Raw genomic sequence first — 24,998 nt, forward strand, 5'->3', positions numbered from 1 at the left:
TCCTTTTGCATTCTCAAGTGTTCAGACTTTAGGCTGCACCGAGTCAGGCCACTGGTTGGCCTTCATCAACAAAATTGCAAGGTTTCAATTGCAGATGTGTAATGTGGGCCAGCAAAGTAAAGTAACTTAATTCAATGGAGTTGGTGATACTGGTCTCAGCTGTATGACAGCAGGATAGGTGACTGACATCTTTATTTGTATCAGGTGATCAGGGCCAGAACATAAAATTCAACTTCTTACTACCAGCACAGCAGAGCTATCCAGATATGTTTGTAGTAAATCAGAAAGCAACAGTGTCTACCAGTTGCTTATCCATTTTTTCCAGTCCAATACAATTTCTGTTCTTCAACAGCGTATTCCTTTTTTCATTTGCTGCACAGATTCAGTATTCCCACAAACATCTTTTCTTGGTTGCCCAGTGAAAGATGGGTATGTTTTGGCAATACCCTTTTCTGTTCCACCACAAATAGTCTGGTCTCTTAATTAATCCATTTGAAATTGAATTACCTGACTTCACAGTGCCATCTACCCTCCAGGGGCCCCATCTGCCAGCGGCCTTCCCAAGTGGCACTGCTGCACAGACCTGCCCCTGCCACTCACCTCCTGGCACGTAGCAAGGCCCGCAGTTCTCCTAACCCTGCCATATTTAGCGGCATGAGACCCTGCTCCGCACTACCTATCTAATCTACAGCCATGGTCTCCGATGCTCCAGTACTTGAATATCCCACGAGCACTCATATGGTTATCTTTGTAACACCCAAGTGGGATAAGGAAAGGGCTATTCTTTTTTACTTCAGAGATGAGAAACAGAAGCACTGACAGCCTAACAGCTTCATTTGCCTAGGTCTTAAATTCCTGGAAAAATGCAAGCAGCACCCAAATGCGATTTTCAACAGCAACTGAGAGCCCAACTAACTGTAGCTCTCACATTGCCTTCCAAATGCAGCCTTACATATCTTGCCCCAAGTTACAGATGGCATACAACACAGAGCAGGGAGCTTAATTAAATCACGGCTCAGCAGCTCTAACAGGGGACACCTCTGAGGTACCGCCCAGTTCCGAAGTCTGAGCATGCATCCAGCTCTGCAGCCAGATGTGAGATTAGGGGCCCTGGGCCTGCAAGTGCCACCAGCACTGCTGGCAGGAGCTCAGGGGGGCTGGTGAAAGGCTCATCTACACTTGGTGATTTCCACAGACAAGTGACAATCAACTTTCAGCAAAACAACCGCACCGTATATTCAACTACACAGGAAAGTCCCAGCAGCAAGAAGTCTGTCCTGAGAATCACAGACTGGCTGAGGTGGGAAGAGATTTCTGGGTCCACCTGGCCCAACCCCTGCTCAAGCAGGGACACTCAGAGCAGACTGCCCAGGACCATGTCCAAGCAGCTTCTGATTACCTCCAAGGGGCAAACCACAAACTCTTGACAGCCTCTGCCAGAGCTCAGTCATCCCTCACCAAGAGGTGTTTCTTTATGTTCAGATGGTGCCTGTTGCATTTGTTTGTGCCCTTCATCTCCTGATTCCTGTCCCCACACACGGTTGTTGCTCAGTAGCACCCATGCTTGGATGCTATGTCCCCACACAGGCAGAAGCAACACTAGAAGCTGCTACAAAAATCTGTATGCATGGCTCTACTGTCCAAGCCACCACCTCAACAACCACCAAGACATAAATCTAAATCTAAGAGGTTAGAAGAAAAGCGTCTGTGCTACATACTGAGCTCATCTGGTCTGGAAATTACCAATATGCCCAACCATATATTCTGAATAAAAACGTTTTCCTGAAATTGCTGCATGTTGTGCCCTGAAAATATTCTGGAGGCAAGCTGGAACTGCAAGTACTTCCAGTGTATCTCCCAGGAAAGTCAGGACTTCTGGCAACTACAAATTACTTTACACACACATTAACTACAGTGTACAGGATAGTGAGGAGGCTGCAGCTATGCTGTAAGAGCACATTCATGCTCTGTAGGGTTTGCTCAGCAGGGTCTTTTCAAACAAGAGCAACATCTACTCCAGAACTGCCAGCTTTGCAATGCCTGCTTCTCAAGTCCTGGCTCCACGAAAAATATGGGGAATCAGTTCTATCTAATACAGGAGATTTATGTTCACCTGACCTCTTCAAAGAAAATTACATTGTTTTGGGGTCTGTATTTTTTAACATTTGTGTCAGCACAGCAGTTGTACATTTGGGTTTATCCATATGGGTAGCTACAGAGGAGACACGTTTACACTTGACAATTGTAGGTGGAATCTTGCCATGATTAATCATATTAGAGGCAAGAACTACATCTGGTTACACCGGTACTCCTCCCAGGACAGACTTAATGATGCTCTGGGAACTGAGAACAGGAGTGTCTTTCACTAAATAAATGGTTGAACAGACACCAGGAGGTGTTTCTGTGAGAGCTGGGGTGAAAGTGAGCGTGCAGACAGGATGGCCAGAGGGGCTGCAGGCACGGCGGAGCTTACAGGGCAGCAGCTCATCAGTTTGCATTAAGACCCTACTTTCAGAATGAAAAAGAAAACATGTTACAGGGAGAAAAACAAATCGTATGGAAAACTGAAGAAAAACATCCGAAAGATGCTAGCACCGTGGTTTTTTCGGGTCGGTGATTTTCCGCCTGGTCACTACCATGCAGAATTCCATCAATCTAGAGTGAATTTCTCATATCACTGCAAAACTGAAAAATAGGATCTTCTTTACCAAAGAAAATCATGCTCCCATTTGTGCAAAGTTCCATTTTCCTTTGAAAATGAGCTTTTCTTACAAGCGGGGCTCTCCTTGCTTTCCCAATGAATTCCCAATGTCAGATCCTCATCTGGAGCAAAGCAGCACAAGCAAAGCAGCTACACTGGCTTAGAAAGGATGAGGACTTGGGCCTCTTTATTTATGAAAACAGAGCCTCTTTCTGTGACCTATTGATAAAACTGTGTCACAAATTTGGCATATTTTCCCTGCAGGATCAATAATAAGGAAAATTCACACTGTGAGGGACAAAGCACTTAAAAATAGCAGAGGTGCAATTCTTTTTTTCAGACCAGTTTTACAGTGTCATAAACACACCAATTCCAAGAAGTACCCTTGATTTGTAAACATATAAAATGAAAAAAGCTCAAATCCAGTCTCTTCAATAAGAAATAAAAATTGCAAGGATAATGAAATCGTTACTGTAATCTTATATACATCCAGATATTTTACTAAGTCATAAAGTCCCCATTTATAGCTATTAAATGCTTTACAGTACTTTGAGCACTTTTCTTTTATCTTCAGATCTTTTCAAGCATCCAAACAGAATAATCCAGAGCATTATGCTACAGGAATGAAGGAATGATTTCATTCCAGAAAGCTGGCCTCCCATCCAAGTTGGTATTAGTTTTCAGTATTACTGTGTCTGCCAAATAAATTTATTTTCTATATATTCAGTGTGTTCTTATGACACTATTTATCATGATTTTTTTGCCGTGGCTTGAATCCAGCAAGAAAATGAGAGTTTTCATATCTTTAATCACGTACTACTATTACACAGTTGTTCAGTATCACATGGACAAAATGAGACTGCTGTGCTCTATTTGCTGATGCCCTAAAACTGACTTGCCATGCAGTATTTTACATGTAATTTTATTTCTCAAACTCTAGGACTATCAACTTAGGCCATTTTGATCCTTAGGAATTTGTAGATCTTAAAATAAATAGAGTGACTCAGCAAGAGCCAATTCATTGATCAAAACTACTTCAAGTAAGTACAGACCAGTTAAAGTGCTTACCATCCCAATTAATTTGTATTGCAGCCACACTGCTGGATATCACTAATTGATTTATGTACCCTCCTTTCCATTCCCATTTACAAGGGCAATTATGAACTCTATCACATATGTTTAAATGGGTTATATTAGGATAATATCTGGAAGCTGGACTGCTGAGCTTGAAGTCTTTAAGAACAGGTGAATTCTTTAATGGGCTCACTATCAATCTGCTACAAACAGCCTATAACCTTTGAGGCAGAACATGGCACTAATATTTCAATTTTCATGGGCATTTTGGGGTTGACTGCAATGATGAGCTCAAACAGTATTTTTAATTGTTTTAAAAATGGCATATTATAGGCAGTAATAAACACTTACAAATTAGCATTATACCAGCCACTGCTCTCTGCAAAGCATGGTTTCTATAAACAAGTTAAAACGCATACATCTGTAAATAATAAGTATAAGTATGCTGAATTTAATGAATAAGGGCACTAAAAGAAATTGAACAGTAGGGGTTCAGCAATTAGAGTAACTGCCCATTTTATTAAAAATGTATTGTTTCCAGCTTTCACTTTAGAAGGCTTTTATTGCTCTGCTAATTCTGAGTTTTGATATCCTCGGAAAAGGAGGCCTACTCTTTATTTTCTTCGACAGTGTCATCACACAGTCCCTTGCCTCTTTTTATAAAGCATCAGACAATTATTAAGCTTATCTCACTGCTTGAGATCTCACTCTTGGACTCTCGCTGCGGATTTTTTGGCACGATGCCGCTCAGAGGTATGTTTCTTCTTCAAGTAATGAATCTGCTGAACCAGCAAAACCCAAGAAGCAGCCACCCACAGCTCCTTAGCAGGGCTGCAGCTTCCCAGCCCTCCAGCAGAGCAGAAGGAAGAGCATGTGTCCAGCTTCCCTGCAATGCCCCTGCAAAAGCAGGGCCATTTGCTGAGGATGGTGAGGCTTGGAGCTATGAAATGGAGTCAAGCATTTCCTCTTGCCTGTGGAGCAGCAGCCTTCTGCAGAGGACAAGGCAGAGAAAACTGAGAGGCAACGTCTTTGAAAGGTAGTTCCCTAAAGCAAGGAGGTGTCCCAGGAAACATCTCCTCTGCTCCTGGCATTATTGCTGTGAGTCTCTGGGGTATCTGTGCTTGTACAGGTCTATTACATACATCTAGTTTTCCTCCCTAGTTACTGTTAAGACTCCATAAGACTATTTTTAACACTAGCCTAATTGCACCCACATTGCTACACTGCTACAGCTGTGGGGGTTTAATTAAAACAATACATTATTTCCACTTAGACATGACATATAACAGTAAAAAATGGCTTTCATTGCTTCATCTTATCTGCAACAAGAAGGGTAGTCAGACAAAATTTTAACCTTACTGACATCTTCCAATGCACATACGCACACTGTGACAGGGGCAAACTGTCTCCTCAGCAAGCCAGATCAGGTCAGTGCTTTACTAAAAGCAGCACACCTCAACACTTCCGATGCTCACATGAGAAATTCAAGTTCATGGAATATTAAGAACTGAGTATCACCAATATCTGTTGAGGGAAGAAACTGAAATACACACTTTATCAAGCTATAATGCTCGCCTGAGCAGAATTGCAGTATTTCTCAACTGCGTGTCTGCTAGACAAAAGATGGTAACATAGCGGGGAAGATACCATGAAAATCTAAAACAGCACTGGCTTTCTTTGTTTATGGGTGGGATTTTCTTTCCCTTGGTGCAGCTAACCAGGCAAGCATCACCATGTCCCCATGGCAGTTGGTGCCACAGAAGCCAAAAGCTGGGCAGGAGCTTGGTGCCTCAGAGCAAAAAGGTAGCAACACTGAGAGCAGATCTCTCTACTCTGCCTAGAAGATAAAAGATCAATAAAATAAGATATTCACAAGAGACCGGAGCCTAGATGAGAACTGTGACTGAAGAGCGCATTTTCCAATACTCTTTTCTCTTACTCTCTACCTGTGGTGGATTTTCCTATTAATCCCTTAGAGTGAGGAATGCTCATAATTTTATCCCTTTCATCTGTGATATCATTCTCACTCAGAAGAGAAAAAAATATGCAGACACTGTAATGCTGACAAACAGACTTCTGCTAGTAGCGTTTCCCAGTTGCTTGGTGTTTCCTGTTCAATACCCACCTCCAGCCCCAAGTTTGGGTTTTTTTGCCCAGCTACTCTGCTCATGATTTACTGCATTATTCCATACTTACAAATAGGGAAGATGCACTTTAAACAGTATATGACATAAAAGAAATATTTCATAATAGGAAAAACTCTAAATTTGGAGTGGGACAGGCAACTTCAATCCTGACCTAGAAGCAAATTCAACACTTGATGTCTCAAGAAACTTAAGGCAAAACTTACATTTTGAAAATGGGTAATTACTTTTTCCAAGAGAGGCTCAGTTCTAGAAGACCTTTGATTATTTTGCTTTAATCATTTTTTAATGTCCATAACATGATTATCCAGCATGATACATATGCATATAAGTATGTTTCACAGAATAAGCACTCTCAAGGAAAACACTTTTCTTGCCATATTTGAGAGATTTGGGCCATCGTTTTCTGTAGAAATTAAGCTTATTTGTACAAATGCTTTTCCAGTTGTCACGGTTGGAAAGATATGCCATTTAATGTAAACTCTTTCAGTACCATCTTCCTAAGTTTGCAGAAGGACAGTGTTAGTGTCTCAGCTGACACTGAAAGGATTCTGAAGCCACAGCAAAGCGTAATTGACAACACACTGAGGCTACACAAAAAAATGAGGATAGTATGGTGAAACTGTCTGTAGGACTACCTCTTTCACCCTAAGGTCCAGAAAACTTCTAACCTGTGGCACTAGTAATTCACAGTGCATGGGACAAGACAGAACAGTCATTTTAAGGAATAAGTACAACACTGCTACAGTGCAGAGCTGTTAGTTAGAAACAGTTTTTTTAATTTCATTGTATTTGTAAGCGTCTGACAACTAACTGTGCAGCAGCATGTATTGCCAAAAACTATACTTCATACCTACTTAAGCTTTTCACACAGTAAGTTTATTATGATTTCTCTCCACTTTCCCTTCTTAGATCAGATCTTGTATAGTCTGTCTCTACATACACGTCCCTTCAGAAATTTGGGGAAATCTAGTGCTTTTTCCACACGTTAACCCATGCACGTACGTTATCCGAAGAGATTTAAGAAGAGTAGCCTGTGAAAGCAAGATACCCTCTTTGAGAAAGCTTCTCTCTGGCTAATTTACTCTGGGATCACCCAGTATGGGCGGTCCCAGCATACAGGAAGTGCTGGTGGGACAGGGGCACATTTAGGAAAACTCCCACACCTCCCAGGCAGAGGCGATGCCCCGCTGTTTGATGGCGTCCCCAGCGTTTGCAAACCAGTTTGTCTGATCACTACGTTCTATTGTTTCCTCAGATAAGCAGGGCCCCAGTGAACAATTAAAGCTTTCAATAAATAATCTGTAAGCACATTCATTTGATTTACTGTTATTTGATACAGCAGTTAGTTTCAATGGGGCACTTACTATTGATCATGTAAAGTACTACAGACAAACATGAAACACTTCCAGAACTCCATGGATTATTACTCTTTATCTGCCACTCATCTGGCTTACTTGTAATGGTTGCAAAATTTAAAATCAATAACAACAATTAGTGTTCTGTATACTCTCAGGAATGAATCATGTCAAATATGTTTTGTTACAAAAATGAAACGTTGGAGAGCGTATAAAACACAAAACTCTTGCAAGTAGCAAAACTCTAAACAACATTTCTCCTTGTATTATAAAGTTCCCAACACAGGGGGTAAAGAAAATTTAAAAATATATGAGTAATTTCAATGTACCTATAAGCATACACACATCATAAAGGGACAATGGGAAGACTTTTAAAAAAAAAGTAAACTATTTAGGCATACCACTTTCAGCTAAGCTGATTAGGAAAAGGCAACACATTTTTCCTTAGAAAAGTCCACGGTCTCTTGACCTCAAAAGGAGTTCTTGGTCACTAATAATGGCAGGGCTTGCTCCTGTGTAGGGAACTGAAGATGAATGAAGTAGTCTGATTCATCCTCCTACTAGCTTTTCCTGAGTAGTCCACAACAACAACAACAACAAAAGCTGGAAATGGATTGTAAGTGGCTTACATATGAAAACACCCTTTCTCTTAGCTTTAGATTCATAGAAATTTGTTGTGAACCTAATGAAATGCATGGAAATAACAGTATTTTGAGATTTCTGCTAGAGCAATAATTCTAGATAATTAAAATGCAAAGCAATAAGAGAAATGTTTTATCATTAAACTGTAACCAGAGCTCTGTGTGAAGTCATCCATTCAGAAGACTTGTTTTTCATCAATTATTTGTTATTTATCTGATGTAAATATAAGAAGGTCTAATTAAAATGTATGACTCCTTATGCAGCTTTTTGTCATTAAGACCAATGAAAGCGTTCTGAAGACCATAATGAAATAATTATGTTTGCCTTTAAGAATCCTCTTCAACAACACATGGCAGTACTACACTAAATTAAAACATCAGGAACTAAATTTCTCTTGCATCTATTTCCATTTTCACTAATTATACCCCCAAGCTTTCCAATAGACCAGGCCCTAAAATTCTTTTGAAGCTGAAACAGCCTAAGGAACAGCAGCCTTCTCATAGTAATGGACTTTGATGAACAAACAAAGGTAATGCAGCCCTGGAAGCATTAATATTTCAGATAGAGTTATCCCGTGAAAATACGTATTTATTTGAAAAATGGGGTAAAATACTGTTGGTAAAAAGCCAAATATCTGTTTCAGGGAAACTGATATTCTGATTTAATCTTATCTAATTACGTCACTCCTTCCTCACCTCTTTTGGTCAAAGCCTTTTCTTTCTCTGTACAGAAACTAAGTGTAGCAGAAGCTTAACAAACATGCTATTACTGGGCAGTGTCGATGTAAAATTCTATAACTAAGCTATGCTTTGACATTTTAGTAAACGTGAAAACAGCAACTTTGAGCAGCTGCACCTTTCATTCGGGGCTCCATTTCACAGACTGAGGTAGAGCTATTTTCTCAAACAGCACCCAGACATACAGACCCTCCCAACAAGTAGCTCATATTTCACCCATGAAGTTCTGAAGGATCTGTCCAAAACACAGGAAAATAAAAGGATTCGGATAAGGAAAAAAACAGGGAAGATGTGAGTCAGCTCAGACTTTTTGCAGTCAGCTGACAGCTTCATTGCAAAACTTCAGATAATGGCTCCCTTCTGCCATGGTCTCAAAGAAACGAATGTGGCAATGCATGCAAAATGTAGAAAGGCAAACAGCTCACATACCTAACCCACACAACCTGTGACAGTACGTGCAACTAGAAACACACAGCTGGAATGTGCTCTCGAAATGGAGAAAGGAAGGCTGAGGTTCACTGCCAGATGAGGATTTGAGAAAAGTACATCCTCCTATCAACCCCCTCATCAAAGATACTTTGCACAAACACCTGAGAGACATAGCTGATTTGCCAACATTTATTCCACATCTTAAGGCTTGGTGTTCAAAGCGTGAAGTGAAAATGGGAGTGTTTGTAGAAAAGGCAGGTCTCCAAGGGTTCCCAGCCAGCCCCGAAGGAGGATCTGACATACATCAATCCAGGAACTCATCACTTTTTCCCCACAAAAGAATGAAAGAAGCAAACCGAACAACAAAGCAATGCAAAGGAACAGTCTGAAAGATAGAGTGATGGAAGAAGAAAAGTCCCCTCAAATCAAAGGTTGAGAGACAGAAGTATGAAGCACTGTTTAAAAGCAAACAAACAAGGACCTGATCCTAACAGTAAGGAGCAAACATCTGCAGGACTATGAGCCAGGCCTTTGATTCACGCCCCAAGCCAAAAATGCAGGTTGACAGATTAGTGTTTTCTGCGAGGAATGGAAGGTTTGTTGAGAAGATAGTACCTCTGACTAGGTTAACAGTTGTTAAGAGTTGTGCAGAAAACACAGACAAACTGCGGGGCTCACAGGCGTTTCCCTGCGTCTGGGGAAAAGCCCCAGCCTCCTGACCACAGGCAGTGCCTGGGAGCAGCAAGGTTTGGGCAGGTATCGCCAGATGGCACTGTTACACAGTTTTGCAAGTCCTCTTCCTTCCTGTTCGAGTGAATGTTCAGTCTTGGAAAGACAGACAATGTTGGCCTTCCTGGTGGCTTTTCTGGTGCGAGGTGAGGAGCAGAGGAGCAGGGCTGGGAGGAAGTCTGCTGGTCCTGAGTGGGACTGGCACCTCTTTAAATCATCTCAGCCCCTGTTACGTCTGCTTATCACACAGGAGCCTGCAAAACTTCCTAACACTGATCTCCAGCTGCTAGAGGAGAGACTTTGGTGCAAGACTGGAAGACCAGTGCTGTCATATAGGTAGAGGGATACACCTCTGTGTGATGGGCTGTGTGCTGCCAACATGCCAGCAGAGTAGTAACAAAATGCTGTGAACATCACTGCAGTGGTGTGTGTTTCACCACAAGCTGTGTTCAGAAGAAATGACAGGATTAAAGAGATTTTTTGCTTCACTGTTGTTGTTTTTTCCTGACTGAATCACTTCTTCCACTCTGAGTCTATCATGGACACAAATAGCTTTCCAGCATTGAAGCACCCACTAAAGTAAACCTAAGTTTAATCTAATGGCAGCATTTGTCTCTGGGTGGTGCAGCACTGGGCAATTCAGTCAGCTGCTCCACATCTCTTTCCATGGAGCTCGAAAGGAGAATAATTCTTTTTTTTTCTTTTTTTTTTTTTTTCTTCTTCCCTCCTAAGAAGAAAAGCAGTTTCGGCTGTTCCTTCTGAATATCCAGTGCAATGGCATCAGCATTTACTAGTATTTCAGTAAAGCAGTGGTACATAAACATGCTAAAGGCTCAGTCATTGAAGCACTCTGTCTGAAACTCCTATTAAATCCAAGGGTGGAGCGCTGAGTGCATTGAAGGGCCTCACAAGATAAGGCTCTAAAAGATACACTTAATTTGTCTTGTTATTGTTCAAAGATCCTTGCTAAAAATACAATGTGAGCCGAGAGAAAAGTATTATGGTTCAGTGGAAAGACATCCTCCTAATCATTAAATGAAACAAACCGGTGCTAAAAAAAGTCTTTGTTGTGAGACACTTCTCCGCTCTTTATCTTAGGGGATGCACTTAAGAGGTAAAGTCTAAGTCACTGAAAGTGCACGAAACGGAAATCCCTCCAAACCATGGATGGACTTTAGCACCATGTCCTTAGCAGTGAAGATCCAGAGCACTTTGAGAATTTATAAATACTCACTCACGCTTTAACCTATTAAACCTATACAAGTGTCACTTGCGTGTATATATTTGACTTACATAGTTTTATAATATTCCATTTATATACGGTATAAGCAGGGGAAAGAAAAATCACCTTGTCCAAGGGGAACAGAAGGTATATTATATACTCTGTGTCCAGGGTTCTTTACACAGACTTGCTGGATTGTATTTCCATCTCTCAACAAAAGTATTTGACGAAGCTGTAAAACTCAAACAGAATGCTAAAAGAAAGTGGGGTCAGTTATATAAGAGCTGGCATCAGTTTGTTACGTTTTTCCTTACCCACTCCCGAATAAAAGGGACAAAGAAGTTAACATTGAGGGAATGTGTTCCTAAACCACACGATATCCTTATCAGATTGTCATGTACAACAGAAGTTCTCACACACAGACCCCATGCTGGTGATCTGCTGTGAGCTGCCCCATCACATGATGCAAGCTCTCTGCTCCCATTCGGATCACTAAAACGAGCTGAAAGAAGCTAGATTCCTCACCCTTCCCAGAAAAAGCAAAATCTGCAGTGAACACAACCACACAAATTCACTGTCACTGGGAAGACAACACAGAGCAGTTGCAAATGAGAGGTGAGAATATGAAGATCGTCTAACTATTAAAACCAAATCCAGGAGGAAAAGTCTGAAACTGACTGAGAAAAAGTCCACTCATAAGCAAGGAAGCAGAGAATCAGAGAAATAAGCAAGACAGGCAAAATACAAGGAGGCTTGTACTTTCAATGTTCAGTTCTGAAAACTCCACTTGTAAATTTACAGAAAAAGAGTAATATGCTGTTTAAGACAAGTCCTGCTTAATATGCTGTTTAAAACAAGTCCTGCTTTGTCCTGTAAGTGTCTCTATTTCCACTCAGTGTTGTGAACTCTGGAATTTAATTGCTTTTTCATGTAGCTGAGGTGAAGTGGAAAAATCCTCTAAAATTTTTAATATTAAATAAAAGTTCTAGATAATATCTGGTCATTTCAATATGTGGCCTGTTTTTAAAAGTGCCGAGGGAGCTCTTAGATTCTCCGCATTTTTGGAAATGAAGCCATGAAATGTGGATTTAGGATGCTAACTTTAGGCTACTGTTTCTGACATTCTTAACTTTTGAAACACATTTGCTCATGCAGCGATGGATTAATAAAATCCCAAACACGAGATTATTTTTAAAAAGATAATTTCAAATCCAGATTTCTGGATGAAAGTTGTTTACTGACTATGATTGGGAGGAATAGCTGAGATTATGGTGACTGAAAGAATACACAGAAGATTCATTCCCACATTGTATCAGTTTGTTTATTTTGTACCTAGAATATGGTTCTCATAAAAAGGCAGCAGCAGACGGAAGACATTACTCTTGGCTCGCCTGCTACTAAACCCAGTTTTGCTGCCCTCCTGCTATACTTTTTCTTGCAGTACAGAAGAGATGATTATTCTGTTATTTTAGAAGAGTTTGGAGCATTTCATGGCTTCTATTTTTGTGGTTCCATTTGGTTTGAAAGGGCTTGGATTTCAGCACGAAGTGGCATGGGTCACACTGCATGGGGACAGACTTCGTGCACGTGAGCAAAGGTCAAAATCAATCATAGCTTTGTATTTCCAGCCCTATTACTTTTGGCAGTTTACCCTGCCAGAAGGGGCTAAAATATTTGCTTCCCAAAAGGAGTAAACATCAATAGGCGGCAGGCGGATAATCAGCTTCTCAGCCACACAGCAGTGAGAAACGAGGAAACGGGATCTTCTTGCAACAGCCATTCAGCTATCTAACTGCTACATGTAACATTTCCAGTAAAAAAGTTTAAGGTTTTCACAGCGCAGTAATTTGAAAAGGACAATAGGCCTATTTAGGTAATTATGTTATGCAGGCTTTGTTATTAGGCAGCCCTGCTCAGTCCCAGAAAGTCTGGATAATCAAAAGTGTCCAAGTACAGGAAGGGGAAAAGTACAACCCCACCCTCCCTCGCAGCCGCTGCCAGGATCCGTGGATCCTGAAGGGTAAAGTCTATTTACTGAAGTTCCTTGGCCATTTTATACATCCACCGATATCCTTCCTCGTGGGGCTGCGCACCGCTGCCTCACCGGGGTGGGAGCCACCCACTGTGGGACTCCCTGCCAGGGCAGACAGTGGGGAAGGGGCTAGGGACGGCCCCCCCGCTCACACACACACCAGCGCTGGCCCCCGTGGCTGGGCGGACCTGAGAACTCATCGCAGCTCCACTCGCTTTTAAGGTTTCAGTGGGACGGGCGGACGGCCACAGCCCTTTCGAGCACGGCCTCTTTCACAAACAGGCTCCCAAACCCAAACGCCGGTTGCGCAGCACAGTCACAGAGCTTCAGCTGTGTGCGGGGCGGTGCGTGAATTAGATCGGAGCACAGGGGGCCATGTGGGCCCAACCTGCCCAGCGGGCTGCCCGGCTCCCCACACACCAGGCAAAGCTGCGGCCCTGGCAGCCGTGCAGGCACGACGTTGGCACGCTTAGCGAATGCAGCTCTGGGAAGCGCTCTCAGCAGTAAGTGGGGATTTAGCTGGATGTGAGGATGACTAACTTGGCTGTCTGAAACATTATCTCTCCCTTTCAACTCCTTAACTTCAGCGTAACCTCTGCGAGGCAGCGCTGCAGCAGGCTAGCTTTGTTCTGACAAGTTACACCTTCACTGCACAGACGCATTAGGCAAGCGGGGAGTCACCCAAAGATACATTGCTTTTCCTCCAAGCTTATCCCACCCCGGCTTCACCAGCGAATGCCTCTCATCATTTTTATCTGCGGGAGTTTTTGACAGCAGTGCACGTCCATTAGAGTTTTCCTGCGCCAACGGATGAATCGGGCGACCTAGATGAGAGCCTACGTAGAGGACTGGTTGCTCTCATCTCAATTCATTTGGAAGAAAAATATCCCCCTGTGATGTTTTGAGTGAGAAAATCTGCGTATTGAAGAGGATCAGAAACAAATACTTCTCATCACATATTTCAGGGCATTAAGCCACAAGTACAAAAAATGAAATACATACTCTATTCCTAAGCATATCAGTTCTAATGATTACAATGTAAAGTTTTTACATGAACTTTAAAGAAAATAACCTGGTTCAAACAGATCTTGCCTTTTGGGCACTAGCAAACACACCTGCAGCAATTTGATACCTGGGAATGCAGATTACAAGTCCTTACTTCAAAATGTTTGTTTTTAAATTCAGAAAGATAAAAGAAAAAGTTTTTTTTTTCTTTTCTTTTTTTCTGTTGAGCGCAGATGTTTCCAGTGCTCCCAGTATTTGCAGGTAACAAGAACCCGGCCCAAACGGAATTCAGAAGTAAAATGTATGCCTTGTGGATTTCCATCTTCACAAACTTTCTGGAAGTGAATACCTTCTAGACCTCTCCAGATGAACACTTCCTAGAGGACCCAAACAACAACTGCATGTTACAGGAGTGCCCACGTCATGCCGCACTCTGTTGCCATGTGCTTAACTTTTGCCTTCCTCATACTCTGTACTCTTCTGAACATAGCAGAACACAGCAGGTAGTAGTATTTCATGATATTATCAGCTAAAATACTACATACTACCAAGCAAACTTATTCTGGCTTTGGGCCTTCTCATTTGTTTTTCACTTCTTTAATTAATGAAGACTAATGAAGACTTTTTTTAATGCTTTTCCAAGGCCAAAGGAAAATCACTCTGCTTTGCAGCTCATTCCCTCTCAGGGCTTGTCCCGTTCCCACTTCCGCACTAGTGAGTTAGCTCTCATTTCACCAAAAGTTAGTTGCTTTCTCTCGGTAATTGTTGCCACTACACAGTAAGGGAGCAAAAAATTCCATCTGTCTTGAAGTATAAATTAATCATTCCTGCTATCTTAACTTCAGTCATTTTTGTCCTCTCAAGAACTATTCTCCTCTAATTTGATTATCTCAACCTGATTTTTATCTTAGGAGAAAAGGAGAATTACTCATGATTAAAACCGCAGTCAGTTCTAGTGTCATCCTTGAGTCCACAATTTCCTTTGTAAATAAATAACTTCTCTTTAAGCCTATAACGAGGTAAGAAGCATCAGATAAAATATAAACACGTGTGAGTACACAAATGTATACAGTTTGTGTGTAGCACATCTTACAGTACACAGTGGCTAGCGTTGGGGTTGCAGACCCATAGCATGCTTTTCCTCCCACGGGGGGAGGAAAAAAATGCCACACAAGTTAAGGTCATGTTTGGGTTGCATCTTACCCTCTGCTTCACTTTGCAGACCCTCATGGACTACAAAATTTGTGATGTTGCAGGAGTGCGTTGGCTTAGTGAATTGTAACGGGATTAACATCCTGAAGATGTGCTGAAGTTGGAAACCCGCAGCGATCTGCCTTAACCTCTGCAGTAGCCAATTTTGCGAATATTTCAGCTGAAACCTTGATGCTAGGACTGTTGCTGGGCTGTTCTGAGGCTGCACTGTTCAGGTATTATTCCCTTAACAACCATTTACCTTTTACTCTGCAATCACATCTCTATCAAAGCAATATTTCTCAGGCCTAAAGCTACGGCTGCAGGTGTACTGCTTTTATGGGAGAGCCAAAAATAAAACAACAAACTAGACAAGAAAAACCCCAAGCTATTACATGTCTAATAATTTCAAAATTTGGCTACGATTACATTTCATTAAATCACCGAGGTCTTCATAAAAAGGAAGAATCAGGAAACACTTCAGTTCAAATTAACCATTGTTATCTTTGTATTCGTAATCACTGGAGCAACCTTTAAACCACTGAAAGTTTTCTCTGCCGCAAAAATTCTGGTTTTTGACATTATTTTCAGGAGATACAAAATCAAATATTAAATGCTGACAGAATTTTACTATTTTATCATCCGCGTACATATATTTATCCACAAGCATAAAGTGCTTACTATTTTTCCAAAACTAAAATCACCACTTGCTCTAGAAATCAAACAGAATTCTTCATTTAGACTCTCACTGAATTGCTTTTCCATATATACATACCATTAAATTTCACAGTTCAAATTACAGCGATATATACCAGATTATAATTCAGGTTTCATCCTGACTTTAGATTCCCGTGCAGTGAAGATTAATCCCATTCCTCACAAAGTTAGGAGTCTGGATTCCTGAATGCATTTGCCCTGTATTTTTCTATTTACTCCTGTAAATATTAGTTTCTCTGAGTAGCTAAACTTTGCCGTTATCAACACTTGTCTCTTATCGCAGGCCCTAAGCAAATGACATATTTACCACTCATTCCATTCCGATAAGGGTAATCCCGTGTTTAACTTGTCCAAGAACAAACATCATATATTTTGTTCTTAAGAATCGTGCCTCTGGTTATTAAAAAAAAAAAAAAAAAAAAAAAAACAAAAAAACAGGAGATTTTTAAGCCAGAAGGTATTTAAGAATATTTTGCAAATGAAGGTGTTTTATGATAGCTTATTCCTCCTACTTGAGGAAAGTTTAATTCTGAGTTTCCACGATATCGCTGCCGAAGTTATAGGAAAGTTCCTTCCACAGCAGAAAAAAAAATCACATTTTTAGTGAAACATCTGTTTGGGTTTTTTTCGCCTCTAACTGAAGCTTGCCCAGAGCTAGTAACAGTATTTTGAAGAAAGAGCTTTGTTTCATATCTTGTTTGAAGCATTTTGAGAACAGCGTGGAGAAAATAAACATCCCATGCTGAACTTCACAGTCTAATTTTAATTGTAGAGACATCAAAATATTTGCAGTGTCGTAGGCTGGTAGTCATTGATTTCTGCAGTTCTGTTTTCCTTACTCAACCCACACAAATGTCATTTGCTGACTGAAAACTTTTGAGAAGAGTGAAGAACGCATTACTTCATCGACCATTTGTTAAATTTATTTTTTAATCCACCCCCCCCCCCCGCCTTGAGATTAACTGTATTGAAGGGAGAACTATTCTAATTCCAGGCAACTTTTTAACACACTGCAAAACAAAAATTTCAAACAATCAGACAGTTAATGGTGTACTGGAGTGCCTGAGAGCGTGCTAAAAACATTTTGATAGATAGCCAAGTCATTTATCTAAATCACCGTCAGAGCAGTGAAGCATCCTGCAAGCTTTTATACAGAGTATAAGGGGATGCTTTCTGGCACTTCTTTCTCAAACTTGAAATTGTGGAGTTGAAATACTATCAGTTTACTACCTATGTATTTCAGTACAAGATCAAGACTCTCTAACATAATAACATGTTTTCTTAAGTGTCCCACCACTAACTCTTCTTCCTCCATTACCAGTGTAACACTGCCTGAATCTCAAGGTATAGAAATAATTGATGTTTAAACTCAAAGGGTGCTCACAGTGAGTAGTTTTATAGCAAAACAGCAACTTCTTAGAGCAACAAAGTGAAGAAGAAAGGTGGCAGCAAGGTCAGTACAAAGAAATATTGCCTTTTCTTCAGAAACTTAAAACTACTGTCTGATTTTTGGAATGGCACCTACCCAGTACAATTCAATGGCTTTGTAAAAACTGCACAGAGCAGCATTTTAATTGCTTGGCTGCTCTGCAGAAATGCACTTCAAGACAACAAGCATCCAGATTATCAAATGTGGTGCAAAATTAGATTAAGGAAGCAAAGAAAAAAAAAAACAACTACTACAGAGATGCTATGTAAATTCGTCCTTCACTGGTTGGAGTTTTACAAATGTTGTATAGTATTACAATTTTATGTGTTCCTTCTTGGCTTCAGAACTGTTGTAAGGATCAATATACTACATAAGAAGGGATAAACAGAAAACAGCTCAGCGCTTTCTTTTCTTTTTCCCTCCTGGCTAAAGGAAAAAAAAGGCTTGCAAAGCACATTCTGCACAAAAATTCCCCCCGCCCCTCATCACCCCTGCACTTAATTAAAAGTATTTTTTTACATACATGCAAATAATAATAATTGCTTTAAAGTGGAAAAAGAACAGTTGGGACCTACATTGAGCACTGTGCCGGTGTTGCCACTCTGTTTGTGCCAATCCACTGAAGCATGCTTTGAGAGCCTTCTCCTGGAGCATGCAGGAAGACGGACTCGCAGTGTAGAAATCCAGCATCTGAGCAGGGCTCACTGCTAGAACATCCATACAGTCAAACATGATTCCCCCTGTACAGAATGCCTGCAAAAGTGCTTTCCTCTAGGTGTGGAGGAAAATGGCACATAAAAGTACACCCAACTCCATCAAACTCTGCCCCTTTTTTGGCACGTAGGCTGTTGGTCTTTTTCCCAGACCAGAATCATGAATTATGACAGACAACACAGCTAAAAGCCTGTAATTGATCCAAATGATCATTTACCATTTTCCAGGCTGCCCAGCCAATCCAGCAAGATGGGGGGAAGCAAGCCGCATTCCAAGTTTTAGCTCCGTTCAATCTCCCCCAAAATCTCTCTAGAACCAGTCCCGCTCCTCAGGCGCTTGCCGGCTGCCTGCAGCTCCTCGCGCCGTGCCGACGGCCGAGTCCCGGGGTCGAAACAGCTCCGGTAGGACCTCTGGATCCCCCTCAGCCATGAATAGATCCTTCTGCCTCTGAACAGCTCACTTCCTACTACTTGTGTCACACAGAATGAAAGATTGAATTGCCTAATATATGCGAGTGAACTTTCTGTGAACCCTTCCCAGGCTGCTAACCTTCAAATGACCCAGGCGTCTGACATCACCAGCTCCCAGGATTCTCACACGGCTTAAAAACTCCCAGCAGCCCGGCAGCGAGCAGGCAGCGGGCGGTGAGGGAGAGCGTGGCCCTCCCTGGGTCACCCCGCTTCGTCGGGACCAGCAATAGCAAGCAGGGAGGTGAAGAAAAAATAAAATTTAAATTAAAAAAAAAAAAATTAAAAAAAAAAATCAGGAGGAGGAGAATCATGCCGGGAATAGAAACAGGCCCTGCGTCGGCCGGGAAGCTGTTTGCACAGCGCTGCTTTAGGTGGTTGCTGCGAGCGGGGGGTTTGCGCATCTCAGCTCAATGTGCTGAAACTTCTGTGCCCCCGCCCCGCTCCCTTCTCCCCCCGCCACATTCTTTTGCTCCCCTGGAGAGGCCATGAGCGACGCCCAGGCGTCCACTGCTGCACCGGAGCCACAGCCACAGGCATCACCCCAGCTTAGGGGCAGCGCGGAGCAGACTCACCCCGAAAAGGCACCGCTGCTCGGTGCCACCCACAAAGGGATGGCTGGCACAGCCCTGCTCCTCGTGTGCCTATCCCTGCGGTTGGGGGGTCTGCAGGTGCCCATCTCTCCTCACTAGCCCTTTTCTCACTCCTGAAACAGGCAGCTGTGTGTGACAACTGCAAAGGACTCGGGCCACACTGCTCAATGCTCCCAGGCTTGCCCACTGGTCTGGGATGTGTCCCTGCAGCATGCCCATGCAGGCCCAGAACGGTGAGACCACAGCCCAGCTGGGGGTAGGAGGTAACTCCCTCATCTCCCATCCTGGCCGCTACCATCCCAGGTCTTGCCTGTCTCTGATTAGCTGAGAGGGGCAGGGCTGGCTCGCGTGGCCCTGGAGGGATTGTATCAGCTTTCACACAGCTAATGAGCCCCAGCTACCAGGAGGGTGAGAGGGGAAAAAGGCAATGGGCTTCTTTGTGGGGTCCAGACCTACCTGGTGCTTATCCTGCTCTCCACAGTTATTGGTGAGAGGAGGCCACAGATGCCCCCAGGCAGAGCATCCAGCTGTCCCTTACATCCATGTACTGCAGAGGCTGCCATGTCTTCCCTCACCAACATTTTGAAGGTACTGGGTTATCCCTGCCTTCACTTCAAGGCTGGAGACCCACCCCAATGCCCATGCAGCAGCATTTCTGGCATCTCTCCCTTGTGGTTGCATGGCCCTGCCAGGGCTGCCCATGTGCCAGCACCATGTGCATGGCTCTCTGCTGGCCTACCCTTTGCACCAAGCCAGTGCAAAGCCACCTTCTATAAATAATCATCCTCTGCAAAGTCTTGCTTCCAAAGACAGTTCACCGACACCTTATTCCTGCAGACACTTTAAAAGTGGAAAATAACATTGAGGGGCCTGGAAATGCTCCCTCTGCCCCATTGGAAAGGGCATAAGCTAAATCACCACATGCATGCTTTTACTTTCAGCAAATGCACCAAGGATCTGGCAGAGTGAGCGTGCACAGCCCTGAGGAGCCCAGGGCGTGATTTCCAGAGGCACAAAGGAGCCTGGTTCCAGGAGAGGCAAGATTCCTTTCTCTGCCTTTCAGCCGTTCCTCCCTTCTGCCCTCCAGACAGTTGTGTGGCTTCTCAGCATTTTGTGAAAATCAAAAGCTAGCTCAGGTTGGAAAACTGGAAAATGAAACACTCCATTACTGCATGTTTTCTCAAATCCCAAAATCAGAGCCTGGCAGAGCAAGGGACAACGTGCAGGGCAAAGGCACAATTGAGGATTGTAAAGAAATACTGGAGAGAGATTCACTCTGGGACCTGTGCAACCAGTTTAATGGATGTGATGTCCTCTCTACAAAAAGTCCTTTGATGAACTGAGAGCTCTGTGACAATGCCTGTAGATTGTATTAACAAAACTTCTCACAAAGGTTCAGGAATTTAAATAAAAAACAAAGAAGACCCCCACACACTTGCTCCCTTGAAACTGATACATCCATATTGCAAACAAGCAGCCAGAAAAAGACCTGTTGTAATCTGGAAGAGATAAAAACAAAAGCTTTCTTAACATTTTTTTCCCCTCGGATAGCAGAACTCTAGCTGTCCCTGCAGCAGGCAGCATCTCTTTCCATCTTCCCTCTAGGTAGAAGAGTGACAAAGCTGGCTTTTAACACTGTGTTTTTAAGGACTTTGTAAGTTTGCCAGGATGTTCTCCCCCATGGTGGAAAGTCCTCAAGCCAATGAAGTCCCTGACACTCTGTAACCTGAAAATTACGTACAGCACATGTTTATCCAAAAAGTCATCTTTTAGGGAAAGCTTGTTTAAACAATTTCAGGCCAGTAAGCAGAATTCTCTGTAGCAAAATGGCAAGTGAAAAAGTGGTTAAATTTCTGTTACAAGCTCAGCTGTCCATATTGCTGGAATTTGGTTTGTTTTGAGTAACAGAGCTAAATTAGAAGGCAGCATTTTCTAACCAAATGATACAGCATGCACGAGAAGTTTGGAATATGCAATGCGTCATCACAAAAATAACTTGAAGGGATCATACAAAACACAGTATGTTTTGTCAGTCTCTGATTTAGAGAGAAAATAGCATTTTGTGCAGACCAGGGCTCTTGGAACAGTTTAAGCTGGAGCCAAGAAAAACATATTGCCCGTGTGAGTTAAAATAAATAAAATCATACAAACAGAAATTCACTTCTGTTTATTCCATTACCAGTCTTCTAAAACTGAATTTATAAATAAAACCTGCCCGTTTTGCTGCAAAATGTAGACTGGCAACTTCTGAAAGTAAGCGTCAGGAAGTCATGCATAGCTGCATACGAATTGAAAAAGATTGCTTTTTCACACTGTATTTAAATGAGCCAGGTAGCTCATCATGTTTTACTATGAATAATAGTTGTGCTAATGCTTATACTTATTACAAAAACCCCATGTAATTAATGAATTCTTCAAATAGTCTAATCATTCGCTCATATACTATTTCTACGATACAGTAATTTATGTATCTCATATTTCACTTTGAAATAGCACGATACTTGCGGTTTTTTAAACGGAGTATCAGGAAAAGCTACACTCATAAAGCAGTGGGTATTTTCTAATTGAGATCAGGACTAACCACAATTATTGTGATAACTAATAGCCCTCTAATTCAAATGTAATGAAACTTTAAGTAATGCCACATATTTTAAATGTCTACCCAGCTCATATGGAGGTGCAGCAAGCAGGAAACTTCGCTCTGATTTCTTCCCCTTTATCCATGCAAAGAAATCGTGATTTCACATCACCGCCTTGATCTGTTTTCTCTCAGACTGCAATGGCAGAAACTTTACAATAAACATATTCTTAGCCATAAGCGAAATAAAAAGCAAAAGTTCAAGTCAGAAATCTATTTCCTTTGGTGTTACTGTATATTTGTCAGTGTGACATAGCACATTTGAAACCCATAATCATAAAACAAAAATTTACAGCCAAGGTTTAGGGTCTACATCTGTTTCTCTGGTTTTTGTACTGCAATTACCCACTGGACAATTCAGAGAGAAGCACTATGAATCATGTGCTACACACGTTTGTGCTGGTCACTTTTTCTTTAGCACAAGAGTCTGAGGATGTTGTGACATGCCTCAATGAGAAAAGGCATTAACTAGAATTAGGGTTAGTGCACTAGGCTTTCTAAATAAAAAGGACTTTACCACAAGCAATGCAGCACTCTTGGAATATTATAGGCATATTTATAGCATGGAAAAATTAAAAAGTACATGCAAAAATTCTCTAAAATGAGTACCTCAGGGGAGGCATACTTTTTTTTTGCATGCATGCATTTTACTATTAATCAAATGTAGCACTCTCTTGAAACAGTTTTGACAGCAGAGTAAATGGTTACTAGTGAATGATGTGTGTGTTTAAGCAGTGAAAGCAGAGACAAAGTGATGTTTTCTTCTACTCCCTAGGCAAGAGCTGACACTAAGCTTGCTGCCTCAGCTTTGATACTCACAGATTCCTTTGTGTCAGTTGCTGGGAGAATCACTGGCAGTTCACTAACCCTGCCTCACACACAGGGGCTTTGATTTTTACCTCTTCATTGAGAATAGATGTTAATATGAAACAGTACTTGTCTGCTTTGGCTTTTTTTTTTTTTTTTTTCCTTTTCTTCCCTCTCCAACTGGTGATACAGAGTTTCAAACCTGAAAATCAGAATCCCCCTAACACTACATGCTTTTTTTTTTTTTTTTTTTTTTTTTTTTAAGTGTTGTAGGATGTTTTCCTTCCATCTCAAGCACAAGAATGATGTTAAAAGATTGTAAGGAAAAAAATGGCTGGGACACAGGATAATGGATGACTATTTTAAACTCCAAGGTAGTTCTGAGAGAACAGAGATACATCCTGAGCAAGAAAGGCCCAAAATGAAAATTAAAACAGTAAAATTACTGGCACAAAATGACACAAATGGCATGGACAACCACGAAGTACAATGAAATTAAATCAAAAAGGAGTTTCTTGTCACTGCTGTATGCTACTGTGCACAATAACTGAGACAGGAATTTGCAGGAAGAATTACTTCAGGCCTGAAATCTAGCAGCAATTGGCTAAAGAGTATTCTGTGCAGAACAATATTTGATTTCAGATGGGAAAAGCGGAGTTGGTCAGCTCCGAATCCAGAACTGGGACATACAGCCAGCCTGCTCGTCGCCTACTAGGGATAAAGGCTTTTTCTCTGCGTTCACCTGTGGGTATGTGTTTGCAAAGATGACTTTAAAGCCGACTGCTTAACTTAAAGGCAGTAAAAGTAATTCATCTCACAAACTGGAGCAGGCTACCATGTTTCTCAGAATCCACTCTGCATTTTACATTCCTTTGGCCCAAAGCCAGGGAAAGAGAACTGCCCTGGATGATAGAACTGGAAATGTATCTGGTTCGGCAGCGCATTTCTGCGAGTGACTACTACTAGATCTTCCTAAGGAAAACACGGGAATCCCTAGTGATTGGCAAAGCGTAACCCACCCACAGGTCCCCACCCAGCCTCTTCTCTAACAGCAAATCACTTACCCATTATAACACGAGATTTATTATCCTTTTCAAATTTGTTTTTGTTAATAATATTCTAGATATACATATATATCCAACGTGTTGTTTTTGTTTTTTAAGACTGTGATATATCTGTAGCTTTGTGACACAAAAGGAGATGGTAAGTTATTAGACTTGGGTGAACCAAGAGAAAGAGGGGTAAATACTTATTTTAGAACACTGCAGAACTTATCCATGTTGCAAGGAAAGGAAAACACAGCCCAAGCCGTACCTCCCTGAGGCCCCAAAGGCCGACTGCTGACGGTTCCAGAAAGGCTGGCAAACAGGCAATGACATCATCAGCCCAAAGGCTGGATGACATGCATTTTTGAAAAATATAAAAAGAGAAAGTATTATTACATTTAAAATTGGCTGCATACTGAATAGCCGCCTTCACATTTGCTGTTCGGGAGATCCTGCAAACACCATGCTAAATGGTTGCCAGGAAAAGAAGGAAAAAAGGATGGTTTCATTTTGCTTTCTTTTTAAATGACCAGAAACTGTTGTTTCAAGGTTTTGCCAAGAAAGACATTTTTACTGCTAGCTTATAAATCCCTCAAAACAGAAAGTTAAAATGGAAACGCTGAGGTAACTACAGTGCCATGCATGGCACTGACACGCTGCATTATATAATCCAGGGAGAACGAGGGCTGGGAGATCTATAAACTCAAAGTAGAAGCAAGAGGTAAGAAGCAGAAGAATAAGTTGAAATATTAAATGTTAATGCTTCTAACAATAAAGTTTCCTGTACACTGATTGTGTGCGTGGTCGGCAGACTGCAAAAGAGCACAAAGCTCATTTAAACGTATTAAAAGATTCCCAAAATTTATTTGAGCATTTATTTTGTATCTGACCTTTTAAAAGAGGAAAAAATGAAAAGTGACCTGACAGAAGTATAATATCTCCTGATATCCTGAATGGCATCTCACGGTGCGTATATAAATAGTGTTAGAAAATGCAAAATAAATAGAGTTCCTAATATAGACAACTTACAAGGCCAGCTGGAGCCAGGATCAGAAGAGATATCTTAAAAGTTAGCCCTAATCACTTTCTTCCAACAAATGACCAAAGTTACTTGAGCAAAACCCAGAACAACAGATCAGTGCACGCCTATATCCTAACAAAGACTAAGCTTTACTTAAGCCCTATTTCAAAAATCTAAGGAGGCTTAAGCAGCATTTGGGGCTTGTGCTCACGCACTGCTGCAGACTCAACCTATACAGCGTGATTCCAGATGCCCACAAATGGCAGAAGTGTACTTGCACAGAGCTCTGGTTACATAAAACC

At 41.7% G+C, this 24,998-nt stretch overlaps 1 protein-coding gene across 1 annotated transcript in view; it reads right to left on the reverse strand.

Moving 5' to 3' along the window:
- Positions 1-24,998, reverse strand: part of RARB (retinoic acid receptor beta) — a gene marked incomplete at both ends in the record, with an annotated part of 188,672 nt that overhangs the window by 72,149 nt on the left and 91,525 nt on the right. Inside the window, 2 exon segments of the mRNA XM_079538079.1 lie at positions 20,460-20,502; positions 20,507-20,544. Coding sequence (XP_079394205.1) covers positions 20,460-20,502; positions 20,507-20,544 — 81 coding nt within the window.

Source organism: Tetrao urogallus (genome assembly GCF_951394365.1).
Source record: "Tetrao urogallus genome assembly, chromosome: 7".
NCBI classification, from domain to species: domain Eukaryota; kingdom Metazoa; phylum Chordata; class Aves; order Galliformes; family Phasianidae; genus Tetrao; species Tetrao urogallus.